Source organism: Zea mays, chromosome 3 (assembly GCF_902167145.1).
Source record: "Zea mays cultivar B73 chromosome 3, Zm-B73-REFERENCE-NAM-5.0, whole genome shotgun sequence".
Taxonomy (NCBI): Eukaryota; Viridiplantae; Streptophyta; class Magnoliopsida; order Poales; family Poaceae; genus Zea; species Zea mays.
Genome location: NC_050098.1, coordinates 1,791,117 through 1,813,005, shown reverse-complemented (window position 1 = coordinate 1,813,005; position 21,889 = coordinate 1,791,117). Strand labels below are relative to the sequence as shown.

Genomic DNA, 21,889 nt, shown 5'->3' with positions numbered 1-21,889 from the left:
TATATGGGTTTGATATATGAACATGTATGGTGTTTAGTTGCTTCTTCTACTTTGTTTAAATTGATGAATAAAAATGAATGAGTCTTTCCTCCTTTTCCTCATGCCGAAAGAGCACATCTCATGAAGTGATCCAAAATTAATTACTACTAATACTTTTATCAGCGGTGTTCGTTTTCCGTCGCAACGCACAGATAACTAACTAGTCAGCAATTACTTTCATAAGAGAGGACAGATTCATCAGAAAGAAACTGTAATAAACCTTCAGATTTTAAGCCATCTAGGTATAGGGACAGGTACAATTGCCATGAATTAGATTATTCAAGTGACATGAATGAAGTAGAATGAGGCTAGAAATAGCTAAGCCAGCAAATATCTGATGATGAGAGCAACATACAACACCGTGGGGCATTTGCCTTCAACACGATTTCACGCTAGCTGCTATGCTAGGCACGATCTCGTCTTCTGTTTCCAGCTCCATCACTCGTCTTGTGTTTGCAGCAAACTCAGCCCTGAGATGTTCAGTGTAGAGCGTCAGCGACTTGTGGAATTCTGCAAAGCACTTGTCATGGACGTATCTGCGGTTGCTCCCAGTCCCAGCAGACGACCCAACGACTGTCCCAGACATGTAAGCCCTGCAAGCGTCGAGGATGGCACGCTCATGCTCGTGGAAGTGCCACAACACAAGGGTCTCAAAATGCTGCAGGGAAGGAGATGAAGCTATATCAATCAATCAATCAATCAATCAAGAGATGAAGTATCCATTCATATTTGTTCAGTTCACCATTGGAGGCTTCCGGAGTGAATACAGCATCGTCTTGCATGATCTGACGAAGGCCGTCTGATTGTAAGCCAGGGAACACCTCTCACCACCTGTCGTTTCAGCCGAGTTCTTGGATCCTGGCTCATTGAAGTATGGCCTGTCATTCAGCACGAGGCCCTGGATGGAGACCAGAACCTGCAGCATGCTGGAGCTCGACTTGCCCCACTTCTCGCACCCCTTGCCCCACCAGGTGTTCAGAAGGCTCAGGCACACTTTCCCGCTCTCGTACAGGTTCGGGTTCAGCCGAAGTCCGCCAGAATGGTAGTATACTTTCTGAACACACGACATCAATCAAGTACTGCTGCTCACTTTGAATGGAAGAAACTATACAAGAGAGGCAGAGGCAGGATGATGGATGTCTAGTGGTCACGTACTGGTGGGCACTTTGGGTATTCGCAAGGAAAACGGACATCGAAGAAGAACAGACCATCATGGTATGGAGTTCCTGCTGGCCCGACTATGGCAGCCCTCAGCAGATCAGTCCTGTCCTCATAGACTCTAACGTATATAGATTCTAGCAGCAACAGAAGATCAGCTCATTTCAGGTGTAAATTCTCCAATTAACAATAATCATTATTTGCTTAAACTGACCAGGTAGGTTTTTCTGTAGAAGATCCCATTCACTTTGGATTGCCTTCACCCAATCCTTTGTGACCTGGTCACACATTATGAGGTGGGAAAATTGTGGTTGGATCAAATATATCAGGGGAAAAAATGTTCACAAAAAAACAACAGCATACCTTTCCTGCTGAAGTCTTTGCATAGTGGTGATCCGAGAAATCTTGGACAACATCAAATTGACTAAAGGGCGTATGATGAGCAATCTCAGTTCCTTGCTCTGTCCTTGCCCACGAGGAAACCGTACTTGAGGATTCAACTTCATGGTTTTGCACGCTTACAGTGTCATTCCCACTTGAACAGGGATCCAAATGAGTCTTGTTTGCAGTGACATTCACAGAGGAGCGGGAGGCAGAGGCTGGGATCCAGGATGTAGGCAAATAGATAATTCAGGCTTAGAGCAGAGATATGTGACATCATTTATATAATGAAGTTTTAACCCATAGGTTCAGTCAGGCCTACCATACTCCAAATGAAAAGAAGTTACTCGATCCTTTCAAAGTTTTGAATTTTGAGTGCTTACTTCAACTGAAGTTAACGAGTTATTTGTTAAATATAAGTTATACAATAATAGTTATCAAGCCCTGATATGGTGAGCTCAGTTGAGCTGAATCTACACAACCAACTCCTAGGTCCCTAAATAACTCGTTATTTAATAAATAATCTGCACCAGTACCAAAATAAATTATAATAAATGTGTCCAGGTCACACTCTCATGCAATTATGAGCTAAAACATCAGGGGAAAGAAGAACATATGCTAAGCTTGATATTGGACATCATGGGTACCTTGCCAGAGTGGATCGATGAATTTACCTGCATAAGCAGATCATGCTTTCATTAGAAAAACATTCAGTATAAGTGAAGAAAACATAGGATTACATCTCTTCTGATTTGATTATATCAAGACAAGATATCACCTTTTACTTTCCTGGTGAATGTATAAATTCTGCAGCACATTTCCTACTTACTAGATTCGTAAATTTTTATCTGTACGGTTCATTAGTTCCTAGGTGTGTGTAGCTCGGGGCGGGAACACAGCACACTTGAGTCCTCAAACTATAACCATGTAGATTGAATAGCAACATAAACACAACAGCCAAAACTATCTAATAATTCCAACCGACAATAACTTGTGGACCGCCATCAGACTACTGTGTGTCATTATGGCAACACCTTTTTTCGATTGATATATTGCTCGAGCTATTAGGAGAATTATTTTTATTGCTCTTAAAATAGATAGACATGCTAATATTAAGCACATAATAGGATCTTGGCAAACTAAAAAAGGAAAGGCACACAAAAAAAGGCCTAATGATAGGAGTGGCGGCTATATTTTGGTTATTATGGCTTTGCCGAAACGATGTTGTTTTTAACAATAAACAAATACCATCTATTATGCTAATTATTTTATGGAGAACCTACTGTTTCAGATTTTGGAGGCTGGTGCAGAAAAAAAGTTTCATTAGGGAATCCGCGATGTTTGTCGCTCTTTTGAGACGGTGGCTATGGAGATTTTTTGTAAGACATGGGTGGCAGTTTAATGGTAGAATTGCAATGTTTTAGTAATTTTTCGCCTATATCTTAGGCTTTCTTTCTATGTCACTTCTAGTTCCTTCAAAATTTGTGTGGATTGTTTTGTAAGCCGTATACAAGCAATTATAAAAGGCCACAACTGAATTTTTTTTCTATTATCTAAAAATTAGACTGCTGTGTCATGGCGCCATGAAGAAAGAGAGAGAAAAACGTCCCGATATTTGAGGAAAACCAGTGCTTAGAGGAAACAGGGAAGAGAGAGAAACTGGAAATTCAAGAAGACGAATGAGAGTAGTTGTTCTGAATTCTGAAAACCAGGCTGAGATGCAGCACCTTTCTTCTTGGAATCCTTCTTTCCGACACAAAAGAGCTGCAGCAACTTCTTGAGAGCCATCCTCCTGCGTCTGGATCCTCACACAAAATGCACCTGCACCACAAGAGACGCCACCGGTTGTAACTACCAACAAGAAAGGCTCCTCTTCTCTTTTGTTGACGAGCCCACAAAGGTCCAGATCGCAGGCGCAAACAAGAGATGCACAAACAAATAGAAGCACCTGATAATCTAATTTCCTGGATAAGGAAGAACGGGTGATCAAGAACCGAACCAAGAAATTAAAAATAAAAAGGAAAAGGAAAAGAAAAGGATTACTGGGATGAAATCGTTCGTCTTGGTTGGAGTTGGAGTTGGAGAATCCCAACGCGGCAAGTATCTCCCTTTGCTTTCAAGCAAGTAGCGTGCTGTTTTCCAAGAACGGGTGGCGGTGAGGCCCCCAGTTGGCAGCGGCCGATCTTGGAGCCCAATCAGTGCGGTGCGTGCGTGACGCCAGGTCGGTCGGTCTCTCTCTATATACATCGGTCCAGTGCTCCAGTGACCAGTGGAGGCGAGACACCGCAGGGCCAAGTTTTTCAATTCAAGATGAGACAAAAAGAAAGAAAAAGAAGTAGGAATAATCCAGAGAGCGAGACCCCGGAGGCCGGAGGGATAAGCTCGAGCCGTCAGCGTCGAGCAGCAGGAGCAGGAGCAGGAGCACTGTAGCAGCAGCGCATCACTATCAAGAACCCCCTCCCATCCCCCACCGAGAAAACGAAAGACGTACGTCCATGGCCAATCAAAGAAACGAAGCAACCTTCTATCACGCCATGAGGATGAGGATATGGAAGCCACAACCACAACCACAATCCCCGGCGGCGGAGGGGAAAAGGAAAGAATCCGGAAATCGGCGATCAAGGAAGAGGAGAAGCGACTCACCTTTGGGAGGGTGGCCAGTGTGCCGAGGAAGAAGAGGGTTTTAGTTTTAGTAGGCGAGGAGGGGCAGAGGGCAGTGGGGCGGGTTGAGCGCGGAGGAAGCCTCCGCGCACACGGCACACGTATGCGACGAGATCCAAAGTTAAAAGGTCATGCCGTACCTCCCTCCAACTTCATAAATTTCTACTCAAAGCGGACGCTCTAAACTTTAGCACTTAAAAATTTAAACATAAATGTTAAAATGTCCTAAAATTGAAGTGCATTCAATAGTAACTTAGCTCTTGAAAATGCGTTAAAATTTAGCACACTACTAAACTTTATCACATGGGATTCAAACATGGCCTCGTAAGAGCATATATAACCATATTTAACACGAGGTCTTTTAAATAGTCTCGATTGTATTGTTAAACTTGCTCTAAAACTTTTAGTATCCGTGGAAGATTTTTAAAATCCGAACGGCGTTCGGCGGAGAAGCCCACGGACCGATCGATGGAAACAGCCGCGTGTCTAATCGAATCCATCAATCACTGTATCTCAACAGACGCTGCCTGCCGCTAGCCTCACCTTTTTACTATTTGTTTGTTTGTTTACACTTATAGATGCTCCTCTCTCGTTCTTCTGGTTTTTTTTACAGTGGTATCGCTAGATCATGATTCAAACGTTTCTTTCGTTTAAGCAAACGAGGCAACGGCGACTGATCACTGATCCGCCACTCAAAGCAAGTTACTTTCTTCCCCCGTTGATTTTGTTAATTCCTCTGCACTCAAAGCAAGTTACTGCTGTTTTCTGTCTTTCTTCCCCTTTTTATCAAATATTTGTTCAGGACTCCTTTAAAAATACAGGAATTTTAGAGAAATTCCTGTATTTTAAAGCAAGCTAATGCAGGAGCCTGATATCATCTGCTTTGGTGGGCTGCTGTGCAGAGGAAGAGGGGGAGGACACCAGGCTCCAGGTCTGTCAAGATGGAGCAGAAGATGGCTTTGGTCAAGCAGAGGCTGGCTGGCCTTGCTTGATTGTACCAGCAGCTGAAGCAGGTACCTGAATCAAAGACCACGGTTAGACCCTGCGTGAAATGATCCAACACTGGCTTCAGAGTAGCACCGTTTCTTTGATTAAGCTCAGCACATGTTCATCTCAAGTCTGTGAATGATAGCTGGTACCTGAATCACTACTATGAAACTTGGCATTTGTGATATCTTTGATTTCACCACCAGTACTGTAGATAGTGTTGCCCTTCAAGCCTCTTTTAGTTTGCTGTTTGTTTGATCAAACTTGCCATCTAGAAGATGCTCCTTTTGTACCATATTAGGCTATCTCCAGCAGTTTACCTATATCTATATTCCAACTTCACTCTGCGAACAGTCTAATCTACAGTGCAGAACAATACAAAAAAATACTTTTTGGTAAACTTTAGTAGACTACTGCAGACGACCTTAAAATGAGGTTTAGAAACTAGCCATTCGCTTATGCATCGTCAATTCAACAATTTTATGCAGTTCAGTGTGATATTTTTTTTTTGAAAAGAAAGATATATTAAGGCTTTTCAAGAACCATACAACGATTTGAAGTAGTCTTGAAAGAGCACCTTCGGGCCTCTGTTTTACCAGAAAACGCACAGCCAATAAAAAAGAAGACTCCAAACACACTCTAGTGACCCTCAATCTAATACTAGACTGCCACCCATATGCCCTCAGGAGAAAATATTCAGTCACTCGCGCCAAGAGATATGATGCTTCCATAGCAAGATCATGTGAATCCGAGCGTGGGAAGATAGCCCATAAACGCATCAAATAAACGGTTACAAAGATAACCTGCAAGGGAGAACAAAAGTTTTTCTTCTAAAAAACTAAATTATTTCTACATAGCCACATAGAACAACACAAAGCTGCCGCTCCAAGGAGAGCCATAGATTTCCGTGTGTTAGGTATTTCATGCCGCCATGATCCAAACAAATGCAAAGCATTATTTTGTTTGGTAAGATTCGATACACAATGAAAGAATAATCAAATGGCCCTAGTAAAATGGCACTCGAAGAAGAGGTGCAAGATGGTCTCATCTTGTAACAAAAACACATAATATATTGCCATTCCAATTACGTCTAATTAAATAGCCTTTCGTGAGTAGGACACCCTTGTGAAGGTACCAAAGAAAGACCTTATTTTTTGGTGGTGCCTTAATCTTCCAGTTTTTTGTTTGAATTGGGAACCTCCACCCGCATGAGAGCTTGATAAAGCGATTTCACCAAGAACATCCCATCTTGGGTTAAATTCCAATGAAACGAACCAAACTCATGTAGCAGGGTGATATTAGCAATGCGAGAAAATTAATTATTCCAAGCTACTGATTTAGGGCCCACAAGTTCCCTGTGCCAACTGAGGGCTGATTTGGTGGGAGGGGAATTGAAGAGGATATATGGGGAGGAATTCACTTGCTATTCATTTTTGAATTTTTGAATAGCAAGGGGATTTCTCCCTATGGATTCCCTCTAATTTCTCTTCCACCAAACCAGCCCTGAGATTGGGTGGGGGAGGATCTTAACACCTCAGTGATCGAAATATTCTTAGGCCTCGTTATACTGTAGAGACATGGATACTGAACTCGTAAGGGTGTTGAACCCAACCAATTCCCAGAACTGTACCTGTGATTCATCCTTAACATTGAAAGAATCAAACCAAAGAAAATCTCGTTTGGCCTTCAGTAATCCGACCCAAAAATGTGAATCTCCCGGTTTCCATTCAACTTAGGATAGAAAGGGTAGATCCTAGGTATTTGTTACGAATCAATTGTTGCCAAGTCTCGATTGAGGTAAGAAGTTTGAAAAGCCACTTAGTAAGTATGGAAATATTTTTAGTACCCAAATCATGAATCCCAAGACCACCTTGATTCTTAGGTTGACTGAATATACTCCACTTAGCAAGACAATATATATTATGATCATCCCCTTGCCAAAAGAATCGAGATCGAAAATAGTCTTGTTTTTTCAAGATTTCCTTAGGAATGCGAAAGAAAGACATAATATAAATTGGCAAGCTACATAGCACTGAGTTAATCAGATCAGTGTGATATATAGACTGTGATTCATTTCGGTCTTCTATTAGTTTGAATTTGTTATGACATGATACTTGTTGAATGAATGTGGAACGATGATCTTCCTATCGCCGTTTGTCACCGGCCAGTGGTACTTCATCGTCTGTGATTCCTTGGGAATGCATAATTCTATGTAACACAGTCTTGCTTGATTTTATCATGCGATATTATTGCACTCTCCCATAAATTTTTGTCCTGCATCCGCCATTAAGTGCCAGCATATGCATAGAACGTCATTACTTAATGTCCAAAACATCAGCGGGAGACATCTAAGCTTCTTACAAGACTATATCAGTAGAAGACAGACCCACAATAGATCTGGCTTGGTGCTAGTATGGTATCCTCGAGTCTTGCATACCTAGGTTAGGCCTAGCCAAGTGCTTGTACTACACAGGATCCTCTCACACTCCATAAGACATCTTCATAGCATATGATGACACCATGCAGCACCACTCAACACTGCGTACCCCCCCCCCCCCCCCCCCCCGCGCGACTAGGTTGGCCACATAATGTCTGGTGGCTGAGATAAAATTCTCTTTCTTCACATTTATTATGAGATGCGATGCTACGGTCAAAAACGTTATTGTAGACAATCTTAAGCACAAGCGAAGGTACATATAGAATAATGTGAAATAGGGGGGTGCACATGTATTCACGGAAATTTGTATATACACTACCTATAAATCATTACCATACACCCTTAAGATACGTGTAACCTTTAGCTTTGTCATTGCTCCTAAGAACATAGACATACCCGTGAGTGCCGAAGGTAATGCGCACACATGGCCATGATGTCCCTACACCGAGCTTGACAGTCGTTTAGACTATCTCTTACAGATTTCTTATCACATTTTTTATTACACTTCTTATTTCAAACTTCACTTTGTAACAATAAAATCAACAACGCAAAATAGTGGCTGAGCACGGCCTTTGAGAGACTATGGTGCATGAGCTTACAAGCGTCATCAAGCAGGCATGGTGCAAACCAAACTTACAGGTCTGTCCCATTTTAGGCCTTGTTCGGTTATTTCCATTCCATGTGGATTGGAGTGTATTGGAATATATTGGGTAGGGATGAAAACGGACGGAAACGGATGGAAAAACCCCTCTCCCGTTTCCGTATCCACATTTTATCATCGGAAACGGGATCGGGTCCGGAATAGTCGGGAACGGAAACGAGAGCGGGATAAACGGAATTGCGAAAACGAACGGAAACGGAAATACTAACGGAAACTCATAATTTAATACAAATAGAAATGTTATTGATGTTTGACTAGTGATTGATTGGCAGAACAATAACATAAAACAAATAGATATAGAGAGGCAACATTCTACTGTTGTTTGGTTGCTAAATGTGTACATTTAGCTACATCTGATGTTGTTTAAGACTTTACATCACTTGTCATTTGAAAATAGCCGGTGGTTACAATGGCCAATTGTGCTATAATTTATCACCTAAATACACGATGATTTAGTTTATATACTAATACATATTAGGCTCGTCCCATATTTGTCAAATACGGAATAAATACGGGTTCAATCCGGAAAAAACGGGATCCCGCAAAAACGGACGGAATAAGCTCTCTCCCGTTTCCGTCCCGTTTCCATATTTTTCCGTAAATACGGAAACGGTCGGGTCAAATATAGAAAACGGTACAGGTCGGGACGGGGTTTTTTCCGTCCGTTTTCAACCCTAATATTGGGATGTATTTTGACTTGTTATGGATTTAAACCGACTCAATACCATCCAATCCACATGGATTAATGGTGAAACGAACAAGCCCTTAAGTGTTGGAGATCCAGGGAACCCGATATAGTAGGTGATAATCAGTAGTAATTGAAACAGTATGTGCGATGGTCCAGACAGATGGCTTTGGATGGAAAAGAAGGCGCAGGGAGGAGGAAGGTGGTGTCTGTCCAGGCAAAGCAAAGCAAAGCAGTAAAGCAAGGAAAGATAGATAAATTAAAAAGGAGACGTTGCGTGAAGACTAAGAAGCCTCCTAATCTTTCTCTTTTATTTTTTTCTTTTTTGAAGGAGGAAAGAGATTGAGAGAGACTGAGAGAGTTGAGGAGCAAGCAAGCAGAGTGACTGACTGAGTGAGCCACTCACTCTTTTCACTTGCTAGCATCAATTCCAATCCTGAATGCCAACCACCATCATATTCATAAATATCCATCTCCTGCTCATCTGCGATTGAAGCCTTCCATCCGATTCTTCCAACCACCCTATAGCTTAGCTTTCCACACACATGCATCACCTGCCCACAGGCCGCCGCCGCGAGCCCCCCGGCGCCGGGGAACTTACCAGGCAGCAGCCACCACCAGCGGGGCCGGCGCCGGCGCCGGGGCACCACCACCGCCCACCACCAGCGGATCGGGGCCGCCCCTTCTTCATGCCGCCGCCCGCGCCACCGGGCCGCTCGCACAGCAACGAAGCATCGCCAGCGGACCCGCCCATCGCCAGCGCCAGCAGCAGCAGCAGCAGGCTGCCGCCGCCGCCTCCTCCTCCTCCTCGTCCTCGGCCGTCGCCACACCCACGCGTGTACGGCGACTACGACCCCGCCGAGGGCCTCCGCCGTCCCCCTCTCCCTCTGCCTCCGCCTCGGCGCCCGCCGTCCCCCTGCTCCTCCGCGCTGGCGTCCTGCCTGGCCGCGACGGCGTTCCTGCTGCTGTCGGCGGGCGGCGCCGGCGCTGCGCTGTTCCTGCTGTTCCGCCCGCGGCCGCCCGACATCTCCGTGGCCGGCGTGCGCCTGCCCTCCTTCTCCGCGTCCAACGGCACCGTGGCCTTCACCTTCGAGCAGACGGCGGCGGTGCGCAACCCCAACCGCTCCCCGCTCGCGCACTTCGACAGCTCCCTCCGCGTCGCCTACGCGGGGGGCGACCTCGGCGCCGTCTACATCCCCGCGGGGCTCATCGACGGCGGCCGCACCAAGCACGTGTCCGCGGTCTTCGACGTCCCGGCCATCCCCGTCGCCGCGCAGCCGCAGGGGGCCGTCGAAGCCGCCCAGCAGGCTCAGCCGCCGGTTATCGAGGTCCGCTCGCTGCTGGTGGTCAAGGGCAGGGTCAACGTCCTGCGCGTCCTCACGCACCGCGTCCAGGCCGCCAAGCTCTGCCGCGTCGGGGTCTCGCCGCTCGATGGCACGGTGCTCGGATTCCGCTGCTGACTTCGTTTATTTCTTGTTGCAGCTCAGCTTTCAACGAGAGAGAGAGAGAGAGATGTTCCCTTCCCTTCCCTTTGCAAACAAACAAATGACGAATATACGTGTGTGTATTCACGTAGGTAGATTTGGATCAGCAACAACGACAACATAGCAGATCGATAAAACCCACCGAGGGGTCGGTCAGTTAATAGAGTATACATAGTCCCTATCTAAGTTCATAAGCATCTTATAAAGATCCTAAGCAAGTTAGAGCATGTTTGGTTTTAATTAGTCCTAAGACTAAACTTTAGTCCATATATGTTTGGTTTTAGGGACTAAATAGATTCTAAAGTCATTAAATACACTATCCAAAGACTCAAATACCCTTAGAATATACTCATAATATTAATTATCTACAAAAAAAAGTAAGGGCAACATGATAATTATGGGTTTTTAGTCTCTTTTAGCACCTATTTGAAGGACTAAAGGCTAAACCATTTTAGTCCATATTTTAGTTCTAGTGTTTGACAAAAAAGGACTAAAAGGGACTAAAAACTAGAGACTAATCTTTAGTCCCTCTAACCAAACACCCCTTACTAAGGTGCTGAGTTTGAACACTAGAAGTTCCTCACATACTATCAATAAAAGTGTGCAAAGACTAAGCAATACTAGTGTTGTATTAGCACTACTCGCTAGTTCCACTACATGAGTATTAGTTACAAGAGCAACAACACAAGCGCCATACATGCTTCATGAACATAAACCACCACATCCTAGGATACTCAATCATTTGCAACCAAGTTATGAAAGAGAGAGAGAGAGAGAGAGAGAGAGAGAGGAGAGAAGCAGAAAGAACCCCAAACAGGACCTTTGTCTCTTCGATGATGATGATTGAACAAGACCCATAATGGGGTCATGTTGTGTTTCTCCTAGCTAGGTCCACCTGTTATGCAATAGCCCTCTCACCTATTACGTCAGATTGGGCTGAGAATGACCTGCCTCCAGGCTCCACCACATGTTCAACTGTGCTCAAAAAATGTCACAACACATGGATGAATTTCGACGATTACATGGTGTGCGCTCACGAGAACTATTATACATGTCCAGTTAATAGAAATGTGCAGTTCCAAGGCTATCTCTACTACCGTGGTTTTGCTTTTGATAGCTAAAGTAGTCGCTTGAATCGGCAGATGCGGGATAAACCATCGAGCCATCTTTCTTTTCTTTTTGGAACCACGATCAAACATATGGTTGCACGAGGGAAGACAAGACAACTCAGCTGGTTCCAGCATGATAACTGTGAACGCAAGATGGCACCAGTCACCATATCTTGTTCTTCACCCAGAAGAGCATCACTACTATCCCAATCACAATAGCAACGGGGGCATATTTACGAATCAATGCCTGAAATTTCACACGTACAACATTATGTCATGGTAATGAAACAAGATACAACCCTACGCCATCCGTGGTCATAAATATTAGTACTTGTGTACCCTTCATTCCAAATTAATGTTCGCTTTCGAATTTCTCCCCAAGTCGAACTACTCAAACTTAACTTACACTAAGACATTCCATAGTGGGTTCAATTAAACTAATTTGATGTTCTAGATGTCAGTGCGTTTTTTTCTATAAGTCGAGTCAAAGTTAGAGAAGGTTCGATTAGGACGAAGGCAGAGTGAACTACAATTTGGAACTACGTGTAGAATAGTTAAATATCATATCCTCTGCAGGGAGCCAAATTCAGTTCAACAACTTTGATTCATAAGCTGGAAAGGAAAACACAGTAAAATAGGACTGTACCTGGCGATTGAGATCTTTCGCCTTCTCTGCATAGATTCTAGTATCCGAAGTCAACCTACTTGACATCTCACTCACCTCTGCAAAAAAAGAAACCTTTTGTTAAACAACTGTTGTGTCATCAAAAGTACATGTGAGGCGGACTGAAACAATCATAACCTGGACATTAACCTTTTTTTGGTTGTTGTCTGCATGAGTTGGCATATTTTATTCTATTTGCTCTACAAGATTTCAGTTTGAACTAAAGCATAACCATCTATCCTTAATACAAGAGGTCTAATGCGTTCAAACAGACTTCCATATAAAGGAGATTACATATTCCACAAAAATGCACAGGATAACACATCTAAGTCATATTGCGGAAACTGTTACAAAAAGTCATTGCAGATAACTGCAAAAGAAAGCACACAGGCAGAGCACAACATCTCACATGTTTCCCCTTGTTCAAAAGGCTCCACTAGTTTTATTAATGGTTTCAAGTATAAACCTCACCACAAACTTGTAGAGGTTTATTAAAGTTTACCCTCCACTCTAAGCGACTAAGCCCATGACTACAAGAACAATCTGTTTAGAGCATACGCTCCACCATGAAGGCATAAACTTTCTCCATACATATTTAAAAATAATTCAGCATCTCCAATTGTTTCTCTGCTGTAGACCCATCACCCCTGTTTTCAAGTCGTCGACTAGTCGTTCAGTCGGTCCTGGGAGCTCGACTTGGGGAGCCGGCTCGACTTTTCTGGCAAGTCGGGCGACTTGTCAACGACTGGAAATTCTCAGTCGACTAGTCGTCGACTTGGTCTCGCAAGTCGGCCGACTTGTGCCCCAGTTCAGCCCAGACAGCCCAAAGGCCCATTACACAACATATTTTCTTGATTTGGGAGAAAAAGCAATGGATGATCTTGATTTAGGAGATATTTAGGGTATCTACTATTTAGTATCTATCTAGCTGTAGCAGCAGCTTAGCTATCTAATGGAGCTTATTTCCTTTCAAGTTTGAACTATATTTTCTTGCTATCTGTTTTCCAATTTGAACTATATGGCTGTTATGACTTATGAGTTTATGACTTATCACTTGTGGCTGATTTAGTTCAGTTTGAGGCTTCAAATGAGGTAAGACTTGCTGTTTATTTTAGTTTCGTTCAATTCCAGGCTTCAAATGAGGTAAAACATGCTCTTTCTTCATATATAAATGCTATATTGTCTATATGAAGCCATTATATAGGCAAAACAGCCACTATATTGGCAAGCCGACGACTAGTCGACTGACTTATCGACTAGTCACCAAGTCAGTACCTTGTCGACTCGACTCGACTTATCGACTTGAAAACCTTGCCCATCACAGAGCAAAGGTTTTATTGTGTCACTAGGCCGTGGTTTTCGAAGCAGTCTCTCTGCATTTGCAGGAGGAAGACTTGTCTCGGCTTATCCCTTCCCAGACCCCACTCATGCGGGAGCCTCCGACACTGAGTCTATCCTTTTTATGATAAAATCTAAAAAAGAAATAGAGTTATCAAAGGAACACAACAAGATACTGTCCAGCACAAAATTGCTCTGTAGCAAAATTTGCTCAAAACAAACTGAATTGTGAACCATATAGCCAGTCTACGGAACGTAACCGAACAGGTCTATCTATCATGCCAGAAAAAAAATACATATATAATGAGGGAAACATAAGCCAGATAAGATGACAGCGACAAACTCACGGTCTAGTTTTTCACCAACACCGAGAACTTCTTGAACATTGCGAGTCATGATCTGGTGCACCTCATAGAGCTCATCGTTCAGCTTAGCAAGGTTCCTCTGTGTTCTGGTATCCAAATACAGTTTCTTGGTCTTCTGTATGAATGCATCTGAACAAGTACACAGAAACACATACACTTTCACCTAGCAGAAATATTAAGCGAATGAGGGAAAAAATACAAGACATGAGCAGAGAACCATACCAAATTTAATAAATGCATATGGCCTTGCAGCAGTTTCAATTTGGCTGCCATTGACTTTCTCAAATTCATTTTTGAGATCTTCGAGATACTGGAATGCAAGTTTCTTGGGATAAGAACGGTCACACAAAGTCAAATAGCAAACACGGCCTTCAATGATGTAGCTGTTTTTATTGAATTAAGGTACAACTAGAGCACCAGAAGCATTTTAGTGCAGAAAATGATCATTTTCATACCATACGTCATTAGTGATAGCGCTTACTTGGTGTAATCCACACATCAATGTGTAAATGGAGATAGATGATAATCATATGATATGCATAAGCCGGTGCTTGTCAAAGGAACTTGAACTACTTAATATTGAATCCAATATATACACAATACTGGTCAAGTTTACGGTATATGGTTAGGCTGCCTAAACTTGCCAGTTCACAAAAACTCTAATTTAGGATCATGATGAAGAATCACATCACATATTTCGAAATGATTAATTGTGGAACAAAGAATTTTGCAAATGAGAAAAAGGTCTTAGGATACTGGAAAAGGTACGGTCCTGTCTCAATTGACATCCTTGACGCCTCATGCTGCCCTCTGGACAAGTTCTTGAACAACAGTTTTGCTTGCTGCTTGTAGAAGTCAGCATCTTTGAGATCCCGACTATCATCTAATCCCTCCGACAATGGAAGGCCATCAGTGACACGCGCTATCATAGTCAGCTTAACCATCGTGGAAATGTAGCATCAGGCAAACTAGCATAGGTAGTGTAAAAGCGCCACCTGCGTGAAAACAAGATTGAAAACAATGTAACATCCCGCGAGTCGGATCAACAGGCATAGATGGTGGATGATAGGAGCCCGCAGGCTGGACAGAGCACCGTGCAACGAATGAATCAATTGCAGCAACATAGTAGCAACATAGTAGCAACGAATGAATCAATTGCAGCAACATAGTAGCAACGTGCGTACAGGGTGGGCACCAAGGATAAGGCGAAACACGTACTAGACCTACATAAGGAACAGGCAACAGATCATGGCATGACAGCCTGGCAGGCATGGGGAATATGCAATCGGAGCTGGAGCTCATCCCCAGAAATGGCGCGATCGTCTCCACCTCCTTGGTGTGTGTGTGTGTGTTGGGGTTTGTGGATGTATGGGGGAGCGGATGCATCATCGCGCGGGCGGGGCCTGAAACGATGAATAGTATCGAATAACGCAGGCTGAAGCACGCGCAGCCCCCACCTGACCCGAGTCGAATAAATAACGAGTGTGAAGAAGCAGCGACGAGGAGCGAGATCTAGGCGGCGGACTACACTAGCAAGCGAGATCCGCAGGCGCGGTGGATCGGGCGCGAGAGAGAAGGTGGGGTGAGAGATGGCGCTTACCATGCCGCGCGGTCGCCTAGACGCCTAGCGGTGGCTGGGTCGGCGGCGGCCTGGGTTCCGTTCCGCGCGAAGTGGCGGAGGGGGAGGGCGGAGAGCACGAGCACGAGCACGAGCACCGGAAGAGGAAGAGAATGACGCGCAGCCAGCCGTATTAGCGCTTGAGGGAGCCGGGAGGGCAGAGGGATACGCTACGCAAACGCAACAAAGACCGGCTCGGCTCGGGCCTAGCCAGCCAGCCGAAGGTCAGAAGGTACCTTCGACCTGAAGCTGAAGCCGCACAAGGCTTTCATGCGGGCGGGTCCAAGCCGGTTTCTGTCGGTGATGGCCGAGTCGACCACGATTTTGCTAAAATCATTTTCCGTCATTTAAAAACATTTGTAGCTTGTTAATGAAAATGGTATGAGTTAGACCAACGTAGGTGGAGCAGGTGAAGGCCGCCGCCGTCATTTCTAGTTTGCAGGGTAAAACTACAGCTCGTTTGGATCTAGTGGACTTGCTAAAGACTATATGACCTTGTGTTTGAGTCATAACTAATTAAAAAATATTTTACTGTTTTAGGAGCAAATTTAGAATTTCTACCTCTCTTAATAATAATAAAGCATTTGCTCCAAAAACTATAAAATAAGAAATATTGAGCTTTTTACTGGTGAGGAGTTCATACGAAGTTTTCTTTAGGATTCGGTAAAGGTAGAGTCGGTTGATGGAGTAGCAGGCGGTGTTAATCGTCTCCGCTCAAAACCGATCCAAAGTCTTGTACTCATCAAGCATGATCCTTGCCATATCTAAAAAAATTCTATTCTTTCTCTCCACTACACCATTTTCTTGAGGTGTATAGGGAGAAGATAATTCATGTTTATGCCTTCCTCCTCAAAAAATCCTTCAATTTGGGAGTTCTTAAACTCCGTTCCATTGTCACTTCTAATCTTCTTGATTCTCAATTCGAACTTATTTTGAGCTCGTCTTAAGAATCTCTTCAAGGGCTCTTGGGTTTGCAAAAAAGAGGAGTCAAATCATCATTATCATCACTACAGCTACCCTCATCTTCGAATGTAGTATATTTGGGAGTATATCTAGAATGTATCTTCTTCTTTTTGCTCTCCTTAGCCATGAGTCATTTGTGGCCGATGTTGGGGAAGAGAAGTCCCTTGTTGACGGCGATGTTGGTGGCGTCCTCGTCGAAGGAGTCGGTGGAGCTCTTGTCGTAGTCTCATTCCCGCCCCATGTGCGCCTCGCCACCCTTCTTCTTGTAGTATCTTTTCTTCTCCATCTTCTTCTTCCCATTCTTGCTGTCGTCCCTGTCACTGTCACTTGTATATGGATATTTTACAATAAAGTGACCGGACTCACCACACTTATAGCACACCCTCTTGGATCGGGGCTTGTAGTCCTTCCCCTTCCTTTGCTTGAGGATTTGTCGAAAGCTCTTGATGATAAGAGTCATCTCCTCATTGTCGAGCTTGGAGGCGTCGATTGGGAGTCTACTTGGTCTAGACTCTTCCTTCTTTTCTTCCGTTGCTTTGAATACAACGGGTTGCACCTCGGGTGTGGAGGTGGCGCCTTGCTCTAAGTTGATAATGTTTTTGGAGTCTTCGATCATAAGTTCGAAGCTCACAAACTTGTCAATAACCTCCTCGGGAGACATCTGTTTATATCTATGATCTCCATAAACTAATTGAACTTGAGTGGGATTACGAAAACAAGATATCTAAGAATAACCTTGATCATTTCATGGTAATCCTACTTGGTGCTCCCGAGGTTGCGCACTTAGTTGACCATTGTCTTGAGCCGGTTGTATATTGCTTGTGGCTCCTCTCCTTTGTTGAGGACAAATCGACCGAGCTCTCCCTCGATCGTTTCACGCTTGGTGATCTTGGTCACCTCGTCCCCTTCAAGCACCGTCTTGAGAACGTCTCAAATTTCTTTGGCATTTTTCAACCCTTGCACCTTGTTGTACTCCTCTCGACACAATGAAGCGAGGAGTATAGAGATTGCTTGGGAATTAAAATGTCTTATTTGGGCGGCCTCATCGGAGTCATAGTCCTCGTCGCCTGAAAGGGAAATAGGCTTTAAACCTTTTCCTAAATGATTTTGGTGGTTGAATGTCCAACACAAACAATTGGACTAATTAGTTTGCTCTAGATTACATGTTCTACAGGTGCCAAAGATTCAACTCAAAACCAATAAAAAGAACAAGACAAGGTTCAAAAGAAAGGAGCAAAGAGAAACCGAAGTGCTCCCTGGTATGGCGCACCGGACTGTCCGGTGTGCCACCGAACAGTGTCCGGTGCACCAGGGAGGATTGCCTTCAAACTCTTCACCTTCGGGTTTCTCAGGCGCAACCCACTATAATTCACCGGACTGTCCGGTGCACCACCGGACAGTGTCCGGTGCTCCAGAGTGAAGCGGCTCTGAACTGGCCAGCTTCGGGAAAGTGGGAGGTCGCTCCGCTAAAATTCACCGGACTGTCCGGTGTTCCAGCGGAGCAACGGTCATCTGCGCGCAACGGTCGACTCTGCAAAGTGTACAGTTGAATTCAGAGTGTCAGAGCAGAAGTCAGAGGGGCACCGGACTGTCCGGTGCTGCACCGGACTGTCCGGTGCCACATGAGGACAAAGCCTCCAACGGTCGACCAGCTCCAATCTCAACGGATAGGATGACGTGGCTGGCGCACCGGACATGTCCGGTGTGCACCGGACTGTCCGGTGCGCCCATCGCCAGCAGCTTCTCCAACGGCTACAAAATTGGATGGTGGCTATAAATACCACCCCAACCGGCCACTTCAGTGTGTGGGAGTCCAAGCAACATTCCAAGTCATCTAGTTGACATACTCAAGCCCTCCCAACCACCTATATTCATTGATACATCCTATACACAAGATCTAGCCCACTACAACCAACACAAGTGCCACAAAAGAGAGAGCGAGCAATTGAGAGCTACTCAATTGAGTTTAGCCCTAGTGCCTTGTGAGATACATTGAGAGATAGTATGTGCTTCATCCTTGTGTTCATTTGCGCGTGGAGTTTTGTCTCCCATTCAAACTTCCTTCAAAGTGTTGGAGGCTTGTAAAAGCTAGCAAGAGACACCAAAGAGTGTGGTGGTCCTTGCGGGATCGAGAGCGATCCTTGAGAAGAAGAAGAGCTCACCGATCCTTGCGTGATCGGTGGAGAGAGGGAAAGGGTTGAAAAAGACCCGTCCTTGAGTGGACTCCTCAACGGGGACTAGGCCTTCGAGGGCCGAACCTCGGTAAAACAAATCACCCGTGTTCATTGTGTTTCTTGCTTGTGATTTGTTTGCTTTCCCTTCTCTAAGTTTTCTTGCGCCATTCTCCGCTAACATCTTTTGGTGTTGCTTCAAGTTTAATTCTCATTTAGTGGAGCAACCCTTCGCAAGAAAGAACTTTACTTATTGCTCTTCTCATCTAAGCCTTCTTGCTTTACTATCCATATATCTAGTAGTTGTATTGTTTATCAATTCCGCATTATTTCATAGCAACTTTGGTTACAAGCAAAGGACTTAGTTCTTATACTCCGATAATCATATTTCTTGTTCTAACCACTAATCAAAGGATCTAGTTGGGGATAAAGTTTTAATCTACAGGCTTCGCCTATTCACCCCCCCTCTAGGCGACTAACAATTGGTATCAGAACTAGGCACTTCATCTTGAGTCTAACAACTCGAAGTGATGGCTCGTAGAAGATCCCAAAAGAACAAGAAGACTCCTCCATCGAACGCAACTCAAAAGGAGGTAACTCTTGAAGTATTATTTGATGATTGTTCTAATTATGACTCTTGGTCCTCTAGTGTGATAAATGCTTTTAGAACCATAGATCCACGATTAGAACAAATTATTGTCAAGAGTATTTTTCCCTCTAATTTCAATGGAAAAATTAATTCCAAGGAGGATCAAAGATGTTATCGCTTAAACTATCTAGCTTTTGACATCTTAACTAATTCTCTTAGTAAAGAAGATTATCGTGCCTTCATATCAAATTATGACGAATCAATCCATGATGCGCATGATATTTGGACTAGAATTAGAAGCAAATTTGATGAGTCCTATTATGATAGTCCATTTTGTGCTTCTACTTCCTTTGGTATTTGTGATACTAACCCTTGCAAGGAAGAAGAAGAAAATGAACGATGGAGACCAAACGATGAATCCACCTCTCCAAAAGGTTTGTCTTCCCATTTCGATTCCCACATATGTTGTGTGGCTAATGAAAATGATAGCGGAAGCACAAACGAGGAAGAAGAGGAAGAAAGAAGCTTTGTGCAACTCTACACTCACCTAAGACAAGAAGATAAGGCGGTCATGCTCAAACTTCTAGAAAGAGCGAGAGAGCAAGGCGAAGCTCGTCAAAGGCTAGAAAGTATTCTCTCCATGAAGATGCAATGCTTTGACGAGTTGACTAAAGAATATGAGGAGCTAAAGTGCTCTCATGATGATTTGGTCCAAAGGTATGAAACTATTTCAATTGACCAAGATAACGCTTTACATTGTATAACTCAATTAGTAAATAAGAATACCTTGCTTAAGAACCAAGTGGAAAAGCTAAAAATTGAAAATCTAGCTTTTCAAGAAAAATATGATATGCTCCTATGCTCTCATGAAAATCTTAGAGATGATCATATCATATTAAACATTGCTCATGAGGTTGTGATAGAAAACTTAAAATTTCAACAACCTCACTCATGCACATGTGTTCATATTGATACTACATTACCATGTGCTAATGCTTGTTGTCCGTCGACAAGCAAATCTTCTTTTGAGCTAGAATTCACAGGAACAAAAGAAGACACATATCAAAAGCTCAAAGAAGATAATGAGAGGCTAAAGAAGAGCTTGACACAACTTAAAGGGAAGTGCATTGCTCAACCTTCTCAAGATAACCGTGATCACATGGTGAAGAAGCTTGAGACAGGAACAACCGTGGCATGCATAAATCCCTTGAAGAACATGTCAAGAACTTGAGGATTGCCAAGAGGAAAATGCAAAAGAAGAAAATCAATACCTCTTCCAAAAGCCTCAACCATGTCTCCATACAAGGTAACATCCAAGGTAATGATCAAGCCACACTTCACATTAAGAAAAGTAAGAAGTGTAGTGAATGCTTTGAAGAGGGACACTTGATTAGGTCATGTCCCTACATTAAAAATGGCTTGATTATTAACAAGGATGATAGACGTTGTTTTAAATGCTCAAAGAAGGGACACTTAGTCAAATCTTGTCACCATTTGAAACAAAAAGGCATAGGGTTAGAAAAGAAAATATTTACTAACCATGTAGCAAGCAACAAACAAGGAAAGAAAAAGTCTTCAAGGATTGAAGATCGACTTTGCTACATATGCCGGAAAAAGGGACATCAATGCAAGGATTGTCCCATTGGTAACAACTCCACTCCTATCTTGTCAATTAATTCTCATGTAACTAGGCAACCCAAAAATGCAACTTGTGCTAGAAAGGTAATGAAGTTACCAAGCGCTAACACAAAGGACTTTTGGGTTCCTAGATCTTTGTTTACTAACCTTGGCGGACCCATCAAGCGAAGGGTACCAAAATGTGCTTGACAAGCTTTGTAGGAGGAGGAGATGATATGAAGCTTTGGGGTGCTTGAGGGAGTTAATTCAATTCTTATCAACTCAAGCTATCAATCTTCAAATGATCTATATTTTCAAGATTGACCCAAAGATATTTCAATTTATTGTATTCAAAATTCATATCATCTCGAAAAGATATTAATGTTGTAGGAAATAAAGAATCATCATGTGCGGAAAATCAAGGCCTACAACATGGAGGAATGTCAAAGGATGGTAACACTTATGCTTTTAAGTGCAAGTATCTTAAATTATCATTTCTTATGTGTCTTGTGTAGTCACATAGGAAAAGGAAGCACTTAAGATGTTTTTAAAATTATGTCGCCATTCCTTGAAGAAATTCCTCTCAAATGGTAGATTGCATATTCTTCATTTCTATATTATGGCAATCTACATGCTTTAAAATTGTTGCAAGTTCCCATGGCATGTTTTACTTTAATTATCCTATTATTGCCATGATCTAGATATAGAAGAAGATTCCATGTTCTTAAAAGAATAAGGTGTCATATAAGGAATTCAAATCCTAAAGACACTTATAAAAGGGAATCTTTCTTTACGTCTAGAATAGTGAGACTAATGCTTTTATCTAAGTAACCCATGTAGTCTCACTAGTAGAGAATATGTTTCTCTTTGGAGATGCGTAATTTATCATGACGAGACAAATCAATCCAATAATTTATGTTGTATGTCGTATTGCTTAAATTGGATATGATTCTTCTACATTT

At 43.3% G+C, this 21,889-nt stretch overlaps 3 protein-coding genes and 1 pseudogene across 9 annotated transcripts; 2 read left to right on the top strand and 2 right to left on the bottom strand.

The window, feature by feature from the left end:
* Positions 1 to 233: 233 nt before the first annotated feature.
* Positions 234 to 4,372, bottom strand: LOC100194284 (uncharacterized). 6 transcript variants are annotated; one of them, NM_001139323.1, is made up of 9 exons: positions 3,622 to 4,195; positions 3,527 to 3,542; positions 3,306 to 3,399; positions 2,226 to 2,252; positions 1,561 to 1,796; positions 1,412 to 1,475; positions 1,195 to 1,334; positions 782 to 1,093; positions 244 to 697 (listed from the first exon to the last, which is right to left on the bottom strand). In NM_001139323.1, the coding sequence occupies exons 3-9, from the start codon at positions 3,364 to 3,366 to the stop codon at positions 416 to 418; spliced, it is 1,122 nt and encodes a 373-aa protein (NP_001132795.1). In that variant the 5' UTR covers positions 3,367 to 3,399; positions 3,527 to 3,542; positions 3,622 to 4,195; the 3' UTR covers positions 244 to 415. The 6 variants fall into 6 exon arrangements, with proteins under 6 accessions (XP_008672216.1, XP_008672215.1, XP_008672218.1 ...); XM_008673994.3 differs by lacking the exons at positions 3,527 to 3,542; positions 3,622 to 4,195 and adding an exon at positions 4,222 to 4,366 and having other exon boundaries at positions 234 to 697; XM_008673993.4 differs by lacking the exon at positions 3,527 to 3,542 and having other exon boundaries at positions 234 to 697; positions 3,622 to 4,334.
* LOC100383558 (uncharacterized) lies at positions 4,113 to 5,413 on the top strand (annotated as a pseudogene). Its single transcript, NR_159471.1, has 3 exons — positions 4,113 to 4,367; positions 4,853 to 4,936; positions 5,142 to 5,413. The product of NR_159471.1 is annotated as an uncharacterized protein (transcript).
* A 3,565-nt stretch (positions 5,414 to 8,978) lies between these two features.
* On the top strand, positions 8,979 to 11,422 carry LOC100280956 (WW domain-binding protein 11). The gene has a single exon (XM_020551219.3). It carries the CDS (start codon positions 9,555 to 9,557, stop codon positions 10,467 to 10,469), a length of 915 nt encoding a protein of 304 aa, XP_020406808.1. The 5' UTR covers positions 8,979 to 9,554; the 3' UTR covers positions 10,470 to 11,422.
* Positions 11,423 to 11,424: 2 nt separating this feature from the next.
* LOC100272807 (25.3 kDa vesicle transport protein) lies at positions 11,425 to 15,718 on the bottom strand. Its single transcript, NM_001348799.1, has 6 exons — positions 15,570 to 15,718; positions 14,726 to 14,964; positions 14,192 to 14,352; positions 13,952 to 14,098; positions 12,249 to 12,325; positions 11,425 to 11,849 (listed from the first exon to the last, which is right to left on the bottom strand). The coding sequence occupies exons 2-6, from the start codon at positions 14,911 to 14,913 to the stop codon at positions 11,766 to 11,768; spliced, it is 657 nt and encodes a 218-aa protein (NP_001335728.1). The 5' UTR covers positions 14,914 to 14,964; positions 15,570 to 15,718; the 3' UTR covers positions 11,425 to 11,765.
* Between the last annotated feature and the right edge of the window lie 6,171 nt (positions 15,719 to 21,889).